The sequence below is a fragment of the Miniopterus schreibersii genome (genome assembly GCF_964146895.1).
Source record: "Miniopterus schreibersii genome assembly, chromosome: 1".
Taxonomy (NCBI): domain Eukaryota; kingdom Metazoa; phylum Chordata; class Mammalia; order Chiroptera; family Miniopteridae; genus Miniopterus; species Miniopterus schreibersii.
In genome coordinates this window covers 74112936-74136747 of record NC_138101.1, presented here as the reverse complement: position 1 = coordinate 74136747, position 23812 = coordinate 74112936, and the positions used below count along the sequence as shown (strand labels likewise).

At 39.0% G+C, this 23812-nt stretch overlaps 1 protein-coding gene across 3 annotated transcripts in view; it reads right to left on the bottom strand.

Annotated features, from left to right (window-relative positions):
- Positions 1 to 23812, bottom strand: part of FBH1 (F-box DNA helicase 1) — a 42398-nt gene that overhangs the window by 5433 nt on the left and 13153 nt on the right. For all 3 annotated transcript variants that reach the window (XM_081158265.1, XM_081158264.1, XM_081158266.1), the window contains 16 exons: positions 21600 to 21730; positions 21359 to 21494; positions 19605 to 19795; positions 17032 to 17124; positions 16605 to 16699; positions 14455 to 14623; positions 13520 to 13739; positions 12831 to 12918; positions 12660 to 12746; positions 11764 to 11900; positions 7849 to 7948; positions 7638 to 7759; positions 5760 to 5835; positions 4956 to 5153; positions 3960 to 4085; positions 2382 to 2488 (listed from right to left, as the gene is read on the bottom strand). In XM_081158265.1, the coding sequence (XP_081014391.1) occupies positions 2382 to 2488; positions 3960 to 4085; positions 4956 to 5153; positions 5760 to 5835; positions 7638 to 7759; positions 7849 to 7948; positions 11764 to 11900; positions 12660 to 12746; positions 12831 to 12918; positions 13520 to 13739; positions 14455 to 14623; positions 16605 to 16699; positions 17032 to 17124; positions 19605 to 19795; positions 21359 to 21494; positions 21600 to 21730 (2076 nt within the window). The remainder of the gene's footprint in view (positions 1 to 2381; positions 2489 to 3959; positions 4086 to 4955; positions 5154 to 5759; positions 5836 to 7637; positions 7760 to 7848; positions 7949 to 11763; positions 11901 to 12659; positions 12747 to 12830; positions 12919 to 13519; positions 13740 to 14454; positions 14624 to 16604; positions 16700 to 17031; positions 17125 to 19604; positions 19796 to 21358; positions 21495 to 21599; positions 21731 to 23812) is intronic.

The window sequence follows — 23812 nt, the reverse complement described above, 5'->3', positions numbered from 1 at the left end:
CTAACAGCCAAATCTGGATCCTGATTTGAACAAATCAACTCTAAAAAGGCAGTTTTGAAATAATCACAAAAGTATGATTATGGATTGGGCAGTAGAGGCCACATGGAATTACTATACATTTTATAACAAGATAATGGCACTTTGCTTACAGAAAAAAAGGCCCATATTTTTTTAGAGATGCTTACTCCAAATATATATAGGGGTGATTTGTATATGGTAATTGAAAATATTGTTTTCTCAACTTATAAATGTCTCAGAATTTTCCAAAATTAAAGAAAAATTTTATTTAATCTATGTTATAAAATGATACCGCTGCTCTATAATACCTCCATTAAAAGTTACCAACATGACAATTTGGCTTTGTTACAGATCTAATGTAGCCCTATTTCTATGGGAAAACCATACTCAAGATAAAAGTTTACATAAAAAATTATGTGATAGGTAGAGATTATTTGTACCTAATAATTAGTATTCTACTCCACTCCCTAAAATGAAGAAAAGCCACACTTATCTCTAAAGCAGGGGTCAGCAAACTACAACCAGGGGGCCAAACCCAGACCAGCGCCTCTGGTAAATAAAGTTTTATTGCGATGTAGCCACACTCGTTTATTAATGAATTCCTATGGCTGCTCTCTTACTATAACAACAGAGCTGAGTAGTTGCAACAGAGATACCATGGCCTGCAAAGCCTAACATATTTACTGTCTGGATCTTTGCAGAAAAGTTCACAGAGCTCTGCTCTATGTCATCTCTGGAAACTACACTGGTGGCTCATGTGCCACTGGGGTTGCAACCAGTCCAAGCTCTGCTATGTGAGCTGCCATACAGGTGAGATGTCACACACAGTGAGGCCCAGGCAGAGCAAAGCTGGTTGGGGAAACATTTCAAATTCCAGAGACAGTCTTTTGGCCAAATAGGCCTGACCCAGAGAGGCTTGGAAGAAAAGTGAGATGGAGACTTGAAAGAACAAAGTTCGATAAAAATGCAAGGTAATCAGCCTTAGGCAAGAAGCTTTGGTGGTTCTGACCGGTTATAGAGTATTTACCTGCAAAGTTCCTCCCTCTTAAGCTCTGATATACTCCTTAAAATGTAAATAGAAATCCTACTTGTTTATTTGTTTACTGTCTATCTTTTCACCTACAATGGGGGCTCTGTGAGGGCAGGAATTTCCCTTGCCCACCATTATAGCTCCAGTGCCTAGAAATGGGAGTCAAACATATTAGGCACTCAGTAAATATGGTATTCAATTGAGTTATCAGGGTTCTGTTTTACCACCACTTAATAACTCTGAGACTGTGAATGCCATTTATTAAAAAATGATATTATCCCACACATCCAACCCATCCAGAGGTTCAAAGCCACTGGTAGTAATGCTAGATTCTACAGTTCTACATATTCTCACCTCCTTGACAGAATATGCAATATGGCACTTGGACTAAGTCATCTTGCTATACAAAATCTTGTATGTTTTGGAAATAACTAAGAAGAAAGTATTTATAACAACTTTTATACTTAAGTTTTAGGTTTCAGGCTTAAGTAACTTTGGTTCAGAGAAAGATGGACTAAGTAGTAATTGTTAGCTCGAATTTCTGTTCTAGTTTCCAACAGGGTTGAATAGACAGGCTTATAGTCCAGCCTTTGAAAAGCAGAAACAAGGTGGAAATATGACAGTGGAGGAGAAGGTGGAAGAGTGAGTGCTGTCTCTTTAATGCATCTCAGCCAGTGACAAGAGGCCAGGTGCCTGAATATGCATTCTCCCCAGCAAGGGACATATTCTTTTCAGAGAAGTGTACTGGTGGCAGCAGCAGTTGCTAGTTCAAAAGGAGCTAGGGAGGCCTTGGCTGGGTAGCTCAGTTGGTTGGAGCCTTGTCCAATATGCCAAGGTTGCAGGTTCGATCCCAGGTCAGGGTATATACAAGAATCAACCAATGAATGTATCAGTAAGTAGAACAACAAATATCACTCTCTTCCTCTCTCTCTCTTCTCCTTTCCCCACCCTTCCTTCCTCTCTCCAATCAATAAGTTAAAAAGTTTAAAGAAACAAAAGGAACTAGGGAGCGAGAGGGAGAAAGTTCAAACACAGAAAACATTCTTGCCATTATTTTCCCTAAAAGTGTTGAGCACTAATTGAGTAAGGAAGAAATTAAGAAATACATGAACACAGTTGATATTTTAAGAAGAACTTTAAAAACTAGATTAGGAAAGAACTTAGAAAAGAACCCACGTTTTTGTTTCTTTGGTTAAGACACTTCCTGCACTAACAATAGGCCTCTGTGCACTCAAGAAAGAGAAGCCCTTCTCTTCCAACCCAGGATAGGCTGATTCCTTATTTAAACCCAGTAAAATCCAAATGTTGTTAAACTAACAACAGTTCCTCTTACCCCAGCCAAAGTCAAAATGTTCTCCAACGATTTGGTCATGATGAGACGCTTCTTGGCACGAGTTACTGCAACATACAGTAAATTCCATTCATCCTCAGAAAATGATTCTAAAGAAAGGGAAAAAAATATCAAGTAAAAAACCTGCTTACAAAAATCTATGTTCTCATCTAAGTGCTAACTATCCCTCATTTACCTCCCCTAAAAAAATCCACTCAAGATTTGCTGGCTATATATGCAAAATGTTCCTACAAACACTACCTCCAAAAATAAACAAAAACCTAATAGACTAGTGGCACAAAATAGTGAGTTTTAGTTAGTGCTACTACTGGTAAGTCCTGAGAACTGGTTCACTAGTTATCAACACCTGTGATGTGCCCAGTGCATATTTTCTGTTCGTTCTTCCAGTTTTCCTGACAACATTGTGGGACTGAAGGGGGAACTGAGACTTATGGTAAGGCATTTGGACAAATAGGCCATAGCTAATCCAGGGTCCAGGAGTTTAACCCAACTCTCTAAAACCCAAGTTCTTCCCTTTTCCTGACACTATCTCTCTTACTCAGGCCAATGTGGAAATGTCTTACGTTGCCACAGGACAAGCAGAGAAGAAACACAAATTACAAGTCTTTATTGCCTAGTTCTCTCACTTACAGTACCTAGCACAATGGTAAAAACTCTAGAAAGAGCAGTTGATCTGTGAATATAATAAAAGCAATTGAATTATGTGCTGTAAATAGATGGATTGTATGATTGTGAATCCCATCTCAAAATGCTGTTCCCCCAAAAATATATATATGTAAACACGTAATGACCAGCAGGGAAAAAAGGGTAGTAGTATATTTAACAAACTTCTCTTCCCCAATATAAAGGAATTGGTAATTCTCTATGGCCACTTCTTTCCCCACTCTACTTTAATGTATGTTTAATACCATATCTTTCTCTCATTTAATGAATATTTCATCAGATGTAGGGAATTTTTAGTATTTCTATTTCAGCCCGCCAATGTATGCTATGCCCCAAATTTTGAATCCACCGTTAACTGAGAGGACATAGAGAGTTTATTTGTTTGTAGGAAAACCTCAAATGATTTTATTCTAAGATTTAAAACCAAAACAATAGCACTGAAGCTTAGAATTTAACAACTAGCCTTGAGTATCAATTTACACAAAAGCTGACAAATAATAGAGTGCTTACTATTTCACCCTTTATGATTTTATGGCCTCTTTAATAAAAAGGAGAGTTAATTAAAGAAAAAACACTTTGGTGAGCAGGCAAGCTGTATGTTATAAAGCTTTTATAAGTCTGATGGTGAAAACCCAAAGCTGAAGAGCTGATGCAGGCTAAATAGGGACACTATAAACATAACTGCCCTAGAAGCAGTCCCAAGAGAGGTGGGCTTGGGAAGTACAATGTTTCTTAAAAAAAATGTAGCACATGAATAAAAACTTTAAGACCAGGAGGTGCTTTTATTTTCTTCTAGAAGAATCCTTCCAAGAGGCCACACCATCCATCAAAAAGCAAGGCATCCCAAGGAATATCCCGTCAACTTTTAAAGAGGATCCTCAGTGCAAAGAGTCTTACCAACTCTGAAGTGGGGCAGCTGGGCAAGGTTGTGCCTGGCGCAAGGCACTTTCACAAAATCATCCAAAACATGAACAGTATCAAACTCCAAGCCTTTGGCTTTGTGCACGGTACCCAAAATGTAGTCTGGAATAAAAACACAGCATAGCGTTAGATGGGAACTAGACAGGAAGAGAAACAAGAGGGGGAAAATTGCCCTGCCTGGTTTGGCTCAATGGTTGGAGTCAGTCCATGGACTGAAGGGTACGGGTTCGATTCCGGCCAAGGGCACATGCCTTGGTTGTGTGTTCGATCTCCATCCCCCCGGTTGGGGCACATGTGGGAGGCAGCCAATTGATGTGTCTCTCTCACATCAAAGTTTCTCTCTCTCTCTCCTTTCCGTTCTCTCTGAAAAGCGATGGAAAAAATGTCCTCAGGTGAGAATAAAAAATTAAAAAGAAAGAAAGAAATAAAAAGAGAGGGAAAAACAATGTCCTCTTCCTACTATACCCTTAAAACTCTTAACTTCCATTTTCCTGCCTGTGTGCAGCTTTGTGGGAAAAGGGGGAAAGAGGAAAATACAGTCAGAAAAAAAAGAGAGATCAAAAAAGAGAAACAAAAAGATAAAGAAGAAAAGTAGAAAATTCACTGCAGGTGAGTTAGTGCATCTCAGAACCACATTCCAGAGCTCACAGTGATTCGCCCACCACCTATGCTTCACACATAGGGACAGAAGCCCAAAGAGGGGTGAATGACTTGCCCAAAGTCACACAGCACCAGAGTTGGGAGCAGAAAGTTCCATTCTACCAGCCTGGAGGTAGAACAGAATTCAAGGGCCCCTGAGGAAGAATGGCAGCTCTGCTCCCTTCTCTCGGGCAATGCCAGGAACACAACAAAGCTGCCCTTGGTCACACATGATATTCATACAGGCAAGAAGCATCAGAAGACCTGAGACTCCTGCGAGAAGCATCTGTTCCTCCTCCTGGTGGGACGTGAAGAGCTAAGTGTTTTCCTCACCTGCAAAGTCCAAGTCTTCTACGTGGCATTTTCCTATCCTTTCCACCAGCTCTGGAATCCTGATGTTATACTTTTCAACAACAGCGATCTTTGCTTCAAGCTCCTTGTCCTCGGCATCGGTCACATACCTCTTGAGGCCACTAAAGCCTTCTTTGTACACCCATCTTCTAATAAACCTGTCTTTAATTGTGAGGTTTCCTAAGGAGAATACAGATACAGGTTAATGTGATATAGGCAACACTGACATACAGTGGCAGCAGCTACATGTTCCTAACTAACCATATAAGTGAATGGTTTTAAGGTTGGGAGAGCCAGGTTCTAGTCCTGACTACATCACTAACCTACTGTGTGTTCCTGGGCAAGTCAGTGAAATGACCTGTGCTTTAGCCTCTCCGTCTCCAAACTGAGGATCAAGAGCCCTACCCTTGAGATCCTTACCTACTTCACAGGGATTTGAAATAGCACAGTAATGAAAAGTGCTATAGAAATGTTAGCCACAATCATTTGGGGCACATGCAGAAGTTTCAATGTGTAAAGATGCCCAGGCAGACAGAAAAGATGAGGAGGGAAGATAGCATAAGGGGCCAACAATAGAAATTTAGACACTTGAGAGAAGGATCTGGAAAGTTGTCAGTACCTTGAAAACAGGAGGCCTCAGGCATCCCAGTCTTGATGGGAAAAGAGCAACACTAGCTCCACCCTTCTCCAGTTAAAGACCTCCGACTCAGAACCTGCCCTTCCTTCTCCCCTCCCTTGTCACTGGTGTGCTTCCATCCATGGCACCACTGCCAGGAGGGTACTCACGTTTCTTCCGTTCTTCCTCGGGCTGAAGAAGGATCCAAATATCAATGATTCTGTCCAATCCAAAGGATTTAATCCCCTGAAAAAGTTTTTTGGTGGGATTTTTGGCATTTTTCGTTTTTCATTTCATTTTGTTTTTGTTGTTGTCTTAACAAAAGTAAATCAAATGCGGAGATATGAGTTTGAAATTAGATGGTTTCTTCAAAACGGATTTCAAATTGCACCCAAAGCATAAGAACAATAGGCAGGAAATTTCATCAAACATAAAAGCCCTGGGCTAAGATGCAACCTGAAACTTCAGGATTATCAAATGCTAAGTTTTAGCTGCTACCTCAGACTCTTACTGTTTTAAAAAAGGCAAGAAGTAGCTGCACTTTTTCTTGCCAAAAAAGGGCAATTTAAATCATCTATCTTCCAGGAATATAAAAGGTTGCATTGAAGAATAAAATGATACCTAAGTGCAAAGTATGGAATATGAATACTTACCACTGTTTCTTTTGAGAAAATAACTAGACAATGTCTATAGGTCCACATTATTATGTTTTAAAAGGTTAGTAACTCCTGGAGGAGAGGGCCTGACTGTGTCCCAGTTCAGCCCAATTCTACTCAGAAGCATGCACTGAGCACTGGCTGGGGGCCCTGGCATTTGCATAGCACTGGCCCCAGTACAGGAGAAACACATGTCAAAGGTTCCACACTCCAAGGGTTTATCATCATTTTGGGAAGGGACACATAACACATTAACATAAAAGAGAGACCAAAATAAAAGTATACATCATAAATGGGAACTGGATGTGATCATGTGTCATGATACATGCTACAGGTGATGAGTAGATACAGAGAGGGGAAGAGAGCAACTTACTTTATATCATGCTGAGCATGGATGATACTCCCCAAGTACTATTTTCTTACAATAACAAAAATGGCTAAATTATGCTATGTCCACGAGATGAAATATTGTGAAGTCATTATATTAGCAACATGAAAGAAAATGTGCTTATGTGTTGAGTTAAAACAGCATACTTTTTAATATACACTATAATTACAATTATGTAAAAATACACATCTAGAAGGACAAAGACAAATAATTAGCAAAAATGAGAATTCTATGAAATAATGAGATTAAGGCTGAATGTTCCCCCCTATAATTTGTTTATATAATCTTTATAAATAAAGAAGAGAAGTCAGGACTTTTTTTTGGGGGGGCGGGGTCAGGACATCTTTTGATTATGATTCACTCAACATATTTATTGAGTGCCTACACATTGTAGGCCTTCGAAAATATTTTTTCATAAATAAATGAGTGAATGTCTTTTAGTCATATAACTTTGCTTCAAAAAGTTAAAAATGCCATACACATGTCACTGAATGCTAACTTCCCCGTGAAACAGGTAAAGGAAAGGCATTCTTTTTATCTTAGAGAAGGAGAGAATGAGGCACACAGAAGTTGTGACTTGCCGCAAGCCACACAAAGTTAGTGACAGAACCAGAGCTAGAACCAGGAATTCACACTCTAGTCTGCTAGCCCGTCCCAGCTATGTTGTCACTTTACTCGTTCTTACGCTAATGAACCACACACATCGGAACACTCGCAGGTAGCCAGCTGCCTCATTTACAGAGTCAAAGGTGAGAAGGGTATTTTTTCAAAGAGTAGAAGGAAAGATCCTCAGTTCTTTTTGGATATGACTGTACAGGAATGTTTGGCTAGTATAATCAGAATGTTCAGGGAGAAAGACTTTAGCCATGGTGCAGATGGTGAAAACTGCCAAAAACCTAAATGCTTGCTTGCATAATAATCCTAACTAAATTGAACATTTTCATCAGCTGTGTTTGTCCGCAATGTTTCTGTGCATGAAGCAGTCAACAAAAATTTACTCTTACCCCAATCAAGTGTATCCTTGCAGGTACTTCTCCATCAGTCACCCGTACAGCCTCATCAAACACATTGGCATTGGTCCGGGACAACAGGGCCACCTTCCCCTTTGTATCACCTCTAATGCCACCTTTTGGAAGACAGCACAAAAGCTACAGCAAATCCAAATAAAGAGGAAAACTAATTTTTGTAAGAAATAAGAGTAACTGAAAACCTTACTCTGATGGTTTCCTCCAACCAAAGTCTTTTTCCTTACTCTCTTGCAGACATCCAAGATAGTAGCTCCCACATAAGCTATTTCCACACCAAATCTAAAACTCTGTTGGAAAACAGCAAAACAAAGAAAGTTAACAACCTCTCCCTGAAGTATGTTAGCACATTTTCTATCACTGCCAAGTCCTAGCCTTGCCAAACTGATCATTCCTGACTCACTCTACCTGGAAAGCTTATTTGGAAATTCCATACTATTAACCTATTTGTACTGAACAGGAGCTTGACAAAGAACCACTGAGTTTATTGCTAAGTTTTCAGGATAGCATTTTCTATCTTAAAACCTTAGTGTTGCCTTTTGTTTTTTTAACCTCTTGTCCCCAAAATCCAAACCTTGATAATTTGTCCACTATTATTTTCTATAATATTTTTCTTACCACTGCTGCCAGGTCAGCTCAGAAACTCAAACTTCATGCCTTGCCTACTTGGTCCCTTTCCCTCCAGTCTCCTCCCACTGCCAAATGTTTCTCTACACCTCTGTTGGATTAATATTCCCCACACACTGTCCTCAAGCTAAAATAAGAGCAATACAGGAAGAACAGGTAATGCGTACACTTTAAAGATTCATCACAGCCTGAGTATTCTATTTCCCTTTATTCCCAAAACCAATAGCAACTTTTCTTTTAGGTAAATCTATCCTTCTTTCCAAATCATATCTAACAAGTATAAATTATACAAAAGATTAAGGGAGGGGAGGGGTTTTCTCTTTGTCTTTGAGACTCTTTCAACATTAATTTAAAATCACTGCCCACCCAGCAGGTGTGGCTAAGTGGTTGAGAGTCAACCCATGAACCAGGAGGTCACGGTTCAATTTCCAGTCAGGACACATGTCTGGGTTCCAGACTCGATCCCCAGTAAGGGGCATGCGGGAGGAGCTGATAGATGATTCTCTCTCACCATTGATATTTCTATCTCTCTTTCCCTTCCTCTTTCTGAAATCAATTAAATAAATAAATAAATAATAAATAAGTAAATAAATAAAAAATAAATAAATAATAAAACCACTGCCCTGCATAACAAGCCACAAGTATAACCATCATTTTCTGAGCATTCCAAGCACTCTCCCTGTCTTGGAGCATGGCAAAATGATTACCTACCCTTCAAAATTCTGCTTTGACCACTGCAGCTGGAAAGACACCATTTTCCCCCAAACTCATGATATTCATTGCCTTATTCATGCATTTCTAACTTAAGATAATAAAGTATTATGTGAACATGAAGAATACAGTTTAAGGAAAACAAAACTCTCAACAAATAGTATTTTGTTACTATAGAACTTTTCTGAGTGAACTATAACCCAAATTATAAAATAAATATCTATGAATCCATACGGATATGAATAAATGATTAAAAAAATAAATGGGAGAGAAGAGACAAATCTCCATTACAGGAGAATTACAAATAATTTATACAGATATTTCAACACTTATTCCTTGAGTGAGGGCTAAGTATAGTGACTTCCTTCCAAAGTATATAGTATGGAAAAGGTGGGGGCAGGGAGAAGAAGTTCGCAGAGGAGAAACTTGACAAGCACTTCAGTTAGATGATCAAGGTCAACATCAACAGTCGTAAATCATATTCCCTCGATATTATGTGATAAAAATGATAGTATGTGTCCTCGATATTGTGATGAAAATGACAATTTTTGTTCTGAGATCTTCCCCTCCAATACCCGTAACATCAGTCTGATCATGAGAAAAACAGCACACAAATTCCAATACAGGCATCCTTCAAAACACCTGACCAGTACTCTTCAAAACTGTCAAAGTCATCAAAACAAGGGAAATCTGAGAAATGGTCAGTCCACAGGAAGCTAAGAAGACGTGACAACTACATGTAGTATGATAACCCTCATAAGATCTTAGAAAAGAAAAGGACATTAGGCAAAAACTAAGGAAATCTGAATAAGCTAAGGGCTTTATAACAATGCATCAGTTACTATTTTATTAATTGTGGGAAATGCACCACACTAATATGTTAATAATGGGGTAAACTGAATGCACGGTCTGTGGCAAATTTCTGTATTATTGTCTCAATTTTTCTGTAAATCTGAAACTAAAAAATGTCTATTAAAAAAAGTTACTCTGAGTTGACATTATCCTAAGCCAAAGGAATAAAGTCACAGAGTAAGCTATAGGACTTTCTATAACAGTTCAGATTACGCTTGAATAGTTGGCACAACTCATATCCTCTAACCAAAAGTGTTTTTTAAAAGCAGTGGTTCTTGCACTTCTTGGTCTCAGTACTCTTTACACTTTTTTTTTTTTTTTTTAAATATATCTTTATTGATTTCAGAGAGAGGAAGGGAGAGGGAGAGAGAGAGAGAAACATCAATGATGAGTCATTGATTGAGCCCACAACCTGGTCATGTGCCCTGACCGGGAAACTGAACCCCGATCGCCTAGATTCTAGGTCGGTGCTCAACCGCTGAGCCACACCCGGCCAGGCACTCTTTACACTTTTAAAAACTGCTGAGGGCCCAGTCGGGCGTGGCTCAGTGGTTGAGTGTGGACCTAGGATCCAGACGATCAGGGTTTGATTCCCTCTCAGGGCACATGCCTGGGTTGTGGGCTAGATCAATGACTCTCTCATCATTGATGTTTCTGTCTCTGTCTCCCTCTCCTTTCCTCTCTCTGAAATCAATAAAGATATATTTACCAAAAAAAAAAAAAAGAAGAAGAATTTTAAAAAAACAAACAAAAAAAACCTGCTGAGGCCCTGAAGGAGCTTTAATTTATGTGAGTTGTACCTAACTATAGTTACCACATTAGAAACTTTGATTCACTTAAAAATAACAATAAACCCATTGTATAATAACTTAAAAACCATATTTTTAAAGTTTATTTTCCAAAACAAACAAAAAATTTATTAGGAAGAAAAAGTGTCACTGTTTTACATTTTTGCAAATCTCTTTTAATGCCCAGCTGAGCAGAAGACAGCTGGATTCTCAGTTCTGTCTGCATTCTATCTGTGGTGACATGTTGATCTGGTTGAAAGACATGAAGACAATTCAGTCTTACACACATGCATATTGAAAAGGGGAGGAACGTTTAATAATCTTTTGGACAATCAAAGACACCATGAGTTGTTATGCTCACAGTGTCAGACATCAAAATTTTTATTTCACTTGAAAGTGAAGATTTTATCTTTGGCAACAAACACTTGGCAGTTGTTTTCCTTGAGTCACAGCTCATTTCATTCATTTTGGGGAAAATGCCAAAAACCCAAATCTAAATAACCAGAGTGGATCTGTCAGCTATTCTTTCAATGACAAATGGTACAAGAAAAAAGCTGCCAGTGTAGCTCACAACTCAATCACAAAGTGCTCTTCATTAGATAACCAACATACTTTGGTGTGCTGAAGTACTTTATTCATGCCTCTCACTTTGTCACCCAGAACATTAAAGAGACATCCTCAAGGGACAGTAGTTAATAAAATTTATCATGTTTGCTGTATCAAGTACATTCTTAAGTGAACTGTTTTGGGGTTTTTTGTTGTTGTTGCTTTTTGTTTTTAAACTTTAAGAGTGCATTGCAGTAATGAATACAATGACTGCTAGTACCATTTGGTGCTGATGCCTTGGTTCATGGAAAAGCACTAGCAGATTCACCCACCACTGCTTTGCGTCATCAGTTCAAATGTTGTCACAGTGAAAAAGGCAAGTTACTATTATGAAAACCATTCTGACTTTGCAGATCGATCCCCTGAGAACTACAGCTTAGAAGAAAGGATTGGCTAAATACTGTGAGCCTGACGCAAAACCTGGCACAGGTCCTGGCACATAGTAACCACTGAAAAACAAGGGTGGAGAACCACGCTTGTTTATGTGCTTGTGGGGACTCGGGAGTAAAGAGAGCTCTTACCTGTGTGAGATAGAAGACATGAGTGTGAGGGACTGTAAACAGAGCGTTGACTGCACCACGGAAGGTATAGATCTGCTGGTGTGGGTCCCCTACAAAGATCTTCCCACATGGTTGAGACAGAATTATACTCATGATAGCTGCAACCAATAAAAGGGAAAGTAGGAGATCTCAAAGGATGCCACCCACACCACAAAAAGAAACCATATTTCAAACAAACAGGGATGAAAATGCTTTCATGAAACTGAGCCATGGCACACTACACAAGAGTTGTCTTGTCCCACAGTATAGGCACAGTCAATCCAAAGAAATTATTTCATAATAGACAAAAGAAACAGTTTCCAATCTTAGAGATGTAGATTATTTTTAGTGGACAAATTTTGGGGTTTAAAAAACCACACAGGCAAATATAAAATGAGGTAAATTGTCTTTTCTCTCTAATATTATAACTTAAGATCCCCAAATAACCTATAAAGTCACACTATTTTCTGTTAGCCACCTGAAAAATATACAACACAAACTGTTCCCTCTAAATTGACGATCATTTCCCACCTAGCACGAGTCTAGGTCCCTATCATCTGATGAGCTATATGTATGCTTAGTCAACATTTAAAGTATAACCTGGGGCTGATCATCTGTAATACTCTCAACAATAAAGATAAATTTAAAAAGTATAACCTGAAGCAAAATATTTAGAGGAAAATCAATCTGCCTTGGGTGGAGGAAAGGACAACTGCTGAAATCCAAAATAAAATAATAAAGGATTTCTGAATGACTAAATATCGTTTGCTCCTCTTCTTGAGAACAAATTTTCAACTTATTTCACAAGTTATCTCCTCTTATATAATCATGTTGTTTCCACGTATTTGAGACTACTGATGTCCTGAATACTTTATCACCTGGGGTACAGTCCTGGGCCTCATCCACAAAGATGGCATCGTAAGAGGCAAGCGAAGGCTTGCTCAGCTGCCAGAGTTTCAAGTAGCCTAAAACAAGGGAGTAGCAAGAGTCAGAACTCATAACTAAAGCAGTTATATTTTACAGATAGCAGGATTTGGAAACTTGCATACCATCATGAGTCATTTGGTAAGCCTCTTCTTTGCATTCCCCCAGCTTCTGCATGTTGTCCCAAATGCGGCTTGCTTCAAGAACACTGTTCTAGAAAACAAGTAATTGGTAACTCCTAGCTTAAGACCCTGGAAAAGACAGCACCCTGAAATCACACTCTCATTTCCACATACAGATCAGAGACCAGAATAAAGGCACCATCCCAGCTCAGTGAGTGGCAGTCACCTCCCTAACCTCCTTCCAGCTCCATGACAGCCCAGTGACAGAACATTGCTCAGACAGCACAAAATCTGATGAACCAGTAAAGGCTGGATTATTTCTCTAGATTATGACTAACAATTAATTCATAAAAAGAATGGCAAATGATTGAAAAAACTTGTTAAAATTAGAAAAGAGATTCCCAATCTTTAGATTTGTTCAGCAGCCCCAGTGACAAGCTCTTATAAACCCTGGGTCGGTGCCTCATGTGCTAAATGGGAAAATCAGTGTGAGAACTGAGATGTGCATGAATGTTTTTCACAGAACACACTTTACAATTCCCAGCTACCATGATTGGCCTACAGTCTCACCCCTCCACCTGTACTCTCTGCCAGCAGTTATGAAGAAACGAAAGACACATGTAACACTGTCTCAAGTCAACTCTTCTCATTTACCACCAAGTCCCTAACACTAAATATATTTCAATACTCACCAGTTTTTCACTCTGTTCAACCATGGCTCTCTGTCCTTGGCTGTTCTTACACCAAATAGGCACGTGATCAATAGTCAGCTCATCGTCAGCTGACGCAAAGAAGTTTTCTAAAGTCTTACACACTAGCTTTGCCCTTATGAATCCAGCTTTCCCTTCAAGGACAGAATTGACCACGAACGGTGTTAACTTGAAAAGATTCAATTTCTTCTTTGATTGGTACCTGTAATACATATCCCAAATGAACAGTATTTGGCTTTACTGGCAATGCCAATAAAATGTCTTCCCCACTCCCAATCCTCTTCTCTCTAGTGACACTACAAGGTCACTCTCAGTGTCACATGTAGGTGAGGAAAAAAAGAAAGCCAGAGGAGCCAAGCCAGGTCCATGTATGATTTGAAATGGCTGCATTAGGCTTTCAGGGATTCACATATAATAACCCAGAAGATGAAATGGCTCATGGCAGATACTACTACTCCAAGGTGTAGACCAGACTCCAAGAAGCCCTGCAATGAGGGGTACTTGAAGTTCCTTGAAGCCTTCACATCAAGGGAATGTTGGTTCAGAGGCTTCAAGAGACTTGGGCCAAGTGCACCTCAGCTTAATCTTCTCCCTCTTGGCCCATTCCAAGGAAAGCCTAAAAGTGACCAGTCATACTGCCAATAGCCTGAACCCTAGACAAGTCATTCTGATTTTCTGTGCTTTAATTCAAGAGAAATGAGATTGCCCTTCCCCAAATATTATTTGTAGACAATGTATTTTTATCTAGTAAAAGTGCAAATCACTAAATCTATCTTTATATTTCCTGCCTATAAATGGAGATAAAAACATGACATTTTCTTAGTGTAGTTGTGGTGTAAGTCCATATATGATCATGATGATCGCAATATGAAAACAGTTATCAGACATAACGACAATGGTGGCAACACAATGCTCACGTCCGCCCGACATGTCCATAGGCCATGGAATGAAAGGTTTTGCAGGTGACATTGCTGGGGAAGACTCGCTCGGCTTGCTTCGCGATGCTCTTGTTGAATGTCACATAAAGAAACCTGCTTTCAGACCACTTCTCAGCATACTTGACCAGGGTAGAGGTCTTCCCAGTGCCTGGGGAAGCCAAGAGGAAAGGAAGTGACCCTCTGACCAGGAAAAACTATTCCAAAGGATGCCTAAAGCAGGTGTTATCCATGCTTATCTTGCCTCTTGCCTGAGATCAGATAGTGACAAGTTTTTCATTACCGATAAAAATGAACAGTGGTATTGCGAAGAACAGCAGATTCTAAGCCAGGTTAACCTGTGCTGGGATCATGACTCTGTCAGGTTTTAGTTGAATATCGAAGGGCAAGCCACTTGTACTCAATGAACTTCAGTGTGCTTCTCAGCCATGAGTGGGTAACACTGACCTTGCAGAGTCAGGCAGGATAAAGATAATCATCAAGGTACCAGCAGAGCTCAATAAATGGTAGCTATGGCTGGCCTAGGACTCATTAATGCTTTGATGGCAAGAGCATGCAAATGAGATTCATTCTAAACTCTTTTGTCTGCCCTATCTCTCCACCAACCATTCAATTATTCAACAGCCATTCATTTAAAAAGTATTTATTAAACATCTACTAAATATTCAGCTGTATGCTAAGTACTATGAGTGTATTAAAAGACATATAGCAAGGTTCCTACATTATAATCTAGTTGGAAATAAAATACCAACACAGTTGAAACAATTAGAACAAAACAAGAATATAATGATAACACAGAAAAATGAGAAAGAATATGGATTTGGAAACAAAATAAATCTCAACTGTCAAAGAAGAAAAGAAAAATAGTACCTCTTTTCCAACCTTGCAGGGCTATTTTGAAGATGAACAACACAGTATGGAAGTATTTACAAAATGTGTGTGCTGGCTATTCTTACTACGTAATCAGGTACCAAACATTAATATGGATAATTTAGTTATAGGTAAGAGTTCAGAAATCATATGACTCAAATGACTAAAGAAGAGCCCATCAAGAAGAACCAGGAATGATGAGAGTCAACAGATCAAAGAGCAAGAGGGAGTGAGAGTAAAAAGAGGAGGGGAGGAGGGAAAAAGGCAGATTTTTGAAAGAAACAGATCCAGCTTTGAATTCTACTTCCATCACTTTTTTAACCTGGGGCAACTCATTTTAATTTCTCTGAGCTGCAAATCTTAATCTATAAAACACAGATAACTAACTAACCTTACAGAATGATGTTAAGATTAGCACAGTGTCAGGCACATGGCAGGCATTTAAGAAATGGCTGGCCCAGCCAGGCGTGGCTCAGCGGTTGAGCCACGACCTAGGATCCAGGTGATCGGGGTTCGATTCCTGGTCAGGGCACATGCCCGGGTTGCAGGCTCGATCCCCACTTGGGGGCATGCAGGAGGCAGTCAATCAATGACTCTCTCATCATTGATGTTTCTATCTCTTTCTCTCCCTCTCCCTTCCTCTTTCTGAAATCAATAAAGATATATTTAAAAAAAAAAAAACACGATGAAATGGCTGTTGTTGTTTTTATTAGGATATGTAGGCAGAAAAGCAGCAAGAAAGAATTCCAGGTTGAGAAAAGAGCATGAGCAAAGGTTCAGACAAAACAATAGCCAAGTGCTTTAGGAGACTGTAAGGACAATGAGCTGACTGAGGCAGGAGAACAGTTGACAATATATTTAGAAATGTAGGTTAGAATCAAATGGTGGAAGGGCCATCTAGACTTCACCTGACAGAAATCAGGAGCTACTGAAACTCTCTGAAAGGAGATTAATGTGACCTGCCAGTCCATAAGCAATCAGTGACTGAGCATATATGGTGATAAGTGACAAGCTGGATCAATCCCTTTGGTAACTACTCTGCAAACTAATTCCTAAGGACTATTTGTCTCAGCAGGAACTCCAATATGGATGCTCCCTGGAGTGGTAAGAAAAAGCAAGATTTACTTGGCAACTGCTTTTTAGATCATTTCATTGCAATAGTTCAATAACAGATCAAGGTAAAGATACTCTGGCAGGTAACAGGGAAGGGGGATATAGTGATAAGAGTCATGAACCTAATTCTCACTGGTGAGCTCCCTTACCTGCAAATGCCATAATTTTTACCACCTGGAGAGGTTCCATCTTATGGTTCAGAATCAGCTGTTGTTCATGTGTAAGTTGGATGGTTGTTTTCTTGCTATAATCATTACAGAAGAGACATTAGAAAAATACAAAGGAATTGAAAAGACCAGGTGATGGACTGTCAAACACCAAACAGGCAAATGAGATGAACAAAATTTAACCAAGAAAAGACCTCCCTTTAGGGTGATAAAAATGTTCTAAAATTGGATTTTGATTGCACACTCAGTAAAATTACTAAAAATTATTGAATTGTACAATTAAAATGGGTGAATTTTATGTAATGTAAATTATATATCAATAAAGTTGTTAGAACACTTCTCCTCCTTAAGTATGAGAATCAATAATTGAAGACAACACACACACACACACACACATCTATATACATACCCTGGCCAAACTGATGTTTCCTCTTTAACTTCTGTGGCCTGTGTACAGGAATTCTCCTGAAGATACAGGCAATAGAAAATGTTGTAGTGAATCCTAACAAGGAAAAAGCAGATTTAGAGTTTTTCAAATTTAAGTCATAATCTATATCTTATTTTTCCTTGGATATATTTAGATTCTTTACCATTTCTAAAACAACAACAAAACCAAAAAACACCTACTACCATTTTATGAAAAAAAGGAGAGAAAAGAATTTAAATATACCTAGAGCTGACCAAAGCCCTCTGGGAGAGCACAGTTCTGGGAAAGACACCCGACTCCAGTGTGTAATGGCAAAAGGAGAGGGGACAGAGCATGCCCTTTGGGGAATAAGGCATTAGCTGTGACCACAGAGACAAATAATCACAAAAGCAGTATGAACCAGTAAAATTTAAAAATGTAAATTTTGCTCCTAGTGGTGAAATTCTTATTCAACATCAACATAATGTCATCTTATCTTTCTGAGGCCCCCTTGCTGCTCTGCTGCCTGCATCTTGTGAGGTGATATTGGTTTACAAGCATGAAGAACATTTTCTCTTTTAAGGTCCCAAAAGAAGGGTGCTACACAGGTAACAAGATATAATTACCAAGAACTAGAAAACAAAGCAGCCTCCAGATCACCAAGAGGGACTGAAGGCAACACAGTGCACTCAACAGAGGCACTGGAGATGGTCAAACATACCCCATCACAAGCACTCCTAACCTCTCCGTGTTCACATGAACCCAAATTCATTTCATTCTATCACTAATCACCCACCATTTATTGCATTGCTCCCCATCCCTAGAGTGAGAAAAGGTGATCTTCATGCATCAATCTTTTTGATGATATAAATACTTTTAATAATACGACAGTTCAGTCTCTGGTCACATTAAGATTATCTCCCCGGACTGCACATTGTTAGAGCTTGGAGTTGAGGCAAGTGGTAGCTGATGAACTCATAAGTGTAGGTAGTGTGCTACATGAGGGGCAAGTTTTTCACTAACACCACAAGGGTCTCTGGCCCAGTGAATGGAGTTTGATAGTAATCCTTGCTACGAGTCGGGGGGAAAAAAGATAACCTCCTAGATAAAGCAGAAAAAAATATATAAACACAATGTATCATGTCTCCCATTCCTCATTTATATCCATGTAAACATGCAGATAATTCATAGGTTCATATTTGCACTTATGGTCATTCGTCATTTGTGTATGTGTCTTGTCTGAATTATGTCAAAAAGCTCCTTGCCCCACATCTCAATGCCATGGAGTGGGAACAACATAAACTATATTTAATGAGTTGAAATTTATCTCAGAAACACAGCAAAAACTCTGACATTTCTGGAGAATAAATGTTCCATCCTTGAACTTCACTATGAATGGTGGGGCCACAGCTCACCTGGTACCACCAGCCATGTCCCTCCTAAGGCTCACTAATTCCAGAAAAGGAAACCCAGAAATCCTCTCTGGAACATCTGCTTCTCCAAGATCTGCTGCACTGTCACACTGCCTTTCTGCAGGCCAGGGGTCTGGGCCTCCCAGTAGCTGCACTCCATACCTTGGATATCATTCTAAATCCTTACATGGCCTACAACATCTTCCTTCATCTGGCCCCTGCAGACCTCTCATAATCATATACACCAGTCTCTTTCTTATTCACCACATTCTCTCCACTAAACTTCTTCTGTTCTTTGTATATACTAAATTCATCCCCATCTTTGGGCCCTTATAGTGTCTATTCCTTCTGCTAAAATGTTCTTTCCACAAACCTTAAAATGGTCTGGTCCTCCTGACATTCAGATTTCAATTCAGATGTTACCTCCTCAGAGGAACTTTTTCTCACCCAATCTATAGTGCTCCTCATCTCCCCTGCCCATCACCCTGTTCTTTTCTTTGAACCACTAATCACTCTTTAAAATGTTCCTGTTCAACACATTTATTTATGCAATATCTGTTTCTCCTCACTAGAACATATGGTCCACATTAGCGAGAATACTACCCAACTCTTTCACAGAAGCATTGCTAGTGCCTGGAAACCTATCTGACATGTAGTAGGTGCTAAAAAATATGCTGAATGTACATTTTCCTCTCAAAACTGACCTGTGCACATCTGCTGGTGAGTGCAACCATGATGGTCAATCTGAATTAGCAACCCACATGCCACAGCCTTTCTCACAGAAAGATGATACACAGGTAAGACTTAACCACAATGTTTATATCCTATCCCAAAAAAGTGAGAAATGTGGGAACCAAATTCTAATGTTTTCCCAGGAAAATGTAGCCAGATATGAATAAAGAAGGCTTCTTTTAGTGAGAAGACCTCACTTGGGGCTTTAACATCCTTGCATGCAATTGCCTCAGTGATTCATTTTACAGTTTCAGAGCACTGTTACCTACACCACTACACCTAAATCTCACAATACCTTCATTTTACAGAGAAAGAAACTGAGCAGTGTGAATTTTATGGCTTGCCCAGTGTTAAAGTGCAGAGCTGGAATTTGCCGCAAGTCTAGGACCTTTCACTCTATCAGAGTCTCCATTCTCCCTCCCACCACTTTACCGATTGCTGATGTTAATTCCCTTCTCCCTCATGGCATAGAGAAGCACGGCGATGCAGTATAAGGTCTCAATGATGTCTGGCATTGTGACCGTGGAGCTAGGTCTCCTGAGGCAGAAGAACAGCTGCTGGATGTCACTCACACTACTGGAGAGGAGAACAATGGCTGCTACCAAAGCCCACACATTGACACCCTGGAGAGAGATGGACCAGGAAGGGAAGAAAAGACCCAAAAACACAGGTCATAATTAATAAAAATCACATCAGAAACCAGTGAAGAAACCCAAGTTTGATTGTTTGAACTGAGTACAAGCTTCCCAAATGATATCTGGGAAACAATGGCAGCCTTTTCTTTTGCCCTGGGTTCCTTTCTTCTTTTTTTTTTAAAAGTATGATATATGTATATTTAATAGTTCATTGATTTTTACAGAGAGAAAAGGGGAGAGGGAGACAGAGAAACATCAATGTGAAAGCGCAACATCGATAGGCTGCTTCCTGCACACCCCCTACCAGGGAATGGAGCCTACAACCCTGGGATGTGCCCTGACCAGGAATCAAACTGGCAACCTCCTGGTACACAGGGCGACGCCCAACCAACTGAGCTACACCAGGCAGGGCTGGATTCTTTTCATCTACTCACTTCTGGATTTGAGTTCTTAGTGTAACTCAATAACATTTATAAAGCATTTAACATGGAACCTTACATAGAGATGATGCTCTCACCTCTCCACCCATCCTCTCCAGGTCAGTGTGAGCCCTCAGGGCCACAGGTACTCAACAGAGTCATAACACAATCACTACTAAACGGGTGCCTACCTAGGAAGTCCAAAAGATAGGAGATACAAAAGAAGACAGCAGTCTTTAGGGGGGAAATGTCAAAACTGAATTCTCTTGCATTGAGATATTAATTTACTACTTACTTTACGTTATTATCTAATAATTATTAAATATTAAGTAAATATGAAATAAATTTTTGAAAATCTATTATTATAAACACAGTGTGCTCCACTTTGTAATGTCTAAGAAAATGTTCTCTAACATGGAAATAGTGAATAATGGACATGTATCTTTATCATTCTTAACTTTATCACAAGTCTCCTATTAAAAAATGCATTCCAAGAAAGGTGCATTCCATGTACCTCTCATTACAACCCTCCTGTGAAAGAAAACTCACTCCACCATCATCAACAATCACTTCACTGAAGACAGAAAGAGAAATGCACATGGATGGGTTTCCAATCCTCAGCTGGTTGAAGAATACAGGCTGAGGTTGCATGGAGCTTCCAAAATAAAATTTGAAAATCCATGACCTAAGTGAGGAGCTCCAAGTCAGGAACCTGAGGACTATTTCCAGTTTCTCATTAACTCATTGTGCATCTGTAACAAGACCCTGAATTTCTCTGGTCCTCACATAACCCACACTGTTGACAATGGAATGGGCTACCCATAAAGAATTCCTTATTAATCAAAGCGTTCAGGGGTTAGATGACCATCCTCTGTTGAAGATTCCTCAATGGAATGGGACACTGGACTGAATGCTTTTAAAAATTACTTCACATTTAAGAACTTACAACAATGTGGTCTTTTATTTCTCTAATAGGACCAGTGAAACGGTAAGGCTTCAAAACAGAGATTAAGGAAAGATTTTGAAAATAAATCTAAAATAACCTTCAGCCAAACAATCACCCATACACTTTTCTTCCAATAAGAAAAATGTGTCACCTTCCCCAGTAATTCCCCACAGCCTCTTCACTTACTGCAGTAGCGAAGTAAAGGTCAGGGAGTTGCTGACGCACACACGCCTCTGCCTCAGGAAGGAGGAGGTGATCCCTCAGACTCCACAGTGCCCTTCCAGGATCCACACTTGGGGAGCATTTAGTGGTGGCTGTATAGCTGTAAGACATTCACAGAAGAGTCCATGAGAAAGATGACCATAAGTGATAATATATGGGAAAGGATTTTAGAAACTGTCTTCCCCGCAGGAGAAAAGCAACTCACCGGATGAGGTTCAGAGCACACAGGTCTGACTCTTTCTCAATACCATAGTTCAACAGGATGCCATCCACTTTGCTGACAGCTTGCTCTTCATTCATCAGGTATCGATGATATAGCTTTTTCCAAGGAATGAACTATATAGTTGAAAAAATCCAAAATAACATGCAGGCAATGGCTATTAGAGAACAGATTAAGCCACATTTATATGGATAATCTCTACCAATTAAAAAGCAATTGTAGCTCACAATTCAAAAGCTGAGTCAATAGGGTACAAAGATTACACAAATTTTGGTTGTAAACTAGAAAAACTAGGTCTTGGTTTTGGTTCAAACCTAACCTGATATAGAATCTGGGAAAAGCTAGTGCTTCAATTTCCCTATCGAAATATCAGGACACAATGGCTTAGAGTGTCAATGGGGATTAAATAATATGAAAGCTGTAGCTATACTAATATCAAACAAAAGAGACTCTAAGAAATTATTATAAGAGACAAAACAGGAGATTATATAATGACAAAAGGGTCAATTCACCAAGAAGATATAACAATTATAAATATATATGTACCAACAACAGAGTTCCTAAATCTAGGAAACTAACACCAACAGAATTGAAGAGAGAAATAGACAGCAACATAATAGCAATACAGACTTCAATACTCCACTTTCAAGAATAGATAGAACAACCAGTCAGAAGATCAATTAGGAAACAGAGAATTTGAATGACAATAAGTTCATTGAACCTAACAGACCTATACAGAACGCTCTACCCAACAACAGCAGAATATACTGTCTTCTCAAGTACATATGGAACATTTTCCAAAATAAATCACATGCTAGGCCACAAAACAGGTCTTAACAAACTATAAAGGATCAAAATTACAGAAAGTATCTTTTTCAATCCCTATGGAATGAAACTAGAAATCAGTAGCAGAAAGAAAACTAGAAATCCCACAAATACATGAAAATTAAACAACACACCCTTAAAACAAGCAATGGGGCAAAAAGAGAAATCACAAAGAAATTAGAAAATACCTTGAGACAAATTAAAACAAAAACACAGCATACCAAAACTTATGGGATGAAGTGAAAGCAGTGTTAAGAAAGAAGTTTATAGCTGCTGTAAACATTTATATGAAAAAAGAGAAAAATTCAAATATATGGTAACGAAAAAAGATTTGATTTTGGGTGGTGGACACACAATGCAATATACAGATGATGTGTCATTGAATTGTACACTTGAAATCTATATAATTTGATTAATCAATGTCATTCCACTAAATTTTAATTTAAAAAATAAAATAAAAATTAATATTGACAATAAAAAAAGAAGAAAGTTTACAAATCAACAATCTAATTTTATACCCAAAGGAACTAGAAAATGAAGAGCAAACTAAATCCAAAGTTAGTAGACAGAAGGAAATAATAAAGAGCAGAACAGATGCCCAGCCAGCATGGCTCAGTGGTTAAGTGTCGACCTATGAACCAGGAGGTTACAGTTCCATTTCCGGTCAGGGCACATGCCTGGGTTGTAGGTTCAATCCCCAGTCGGGGGCGTGCAGGAGGCAGTGGATCAATGACTCTCTCTCATCATTGATGTTTCTCTCTCTCTCCCTGTCCCTCTCAGAAATCAATAAAAATATTTTTTTAAAAAACAGTAGAGCAGAGATAAATAAAACAGAGAACAGAAGAAATTTTAAAAATCAATGAAACTAAGAGGTGTTTTTTTTTAAAAAAGATCAACATAAAGAAACTTAAAAAAAAATCAACAAAACTGACAATCTTTTGGTAGATTAAGAAAAAAAAGAGAGAAAATTTCAATAACTGAAATCAGAAATGAAAAGAGGGTGCCTAGTGGTTAGAGCGTCGATGCTTGGACTGAAGGGTTCCAGGCTCAATTCTGGCCAAGGGTACATACCTCAGTTGCAGGCTCCACCCTGGCTGGGGTACGTGCAGGAGGCAAACAATTGATGTGTCTCTCTCACATTGATGTTTCTCTCTCTCTTCCACTCTCTCTAAAAAGCAATGGAAAAAATATCCTTGGGTGAGGATTAAAAAAAAAAAAAGAAGAAATGAAAGAGGGGACATGACAACTAACGTCACAGAAATAAAAAAGATTATAAGAGAATCCTATGAACAACTGTGCATTAATAAATTGAATAACCTAGAAGAAATGGATCAATTCCTAGAAACACAAAACCTACTAAGACTGAATCATGA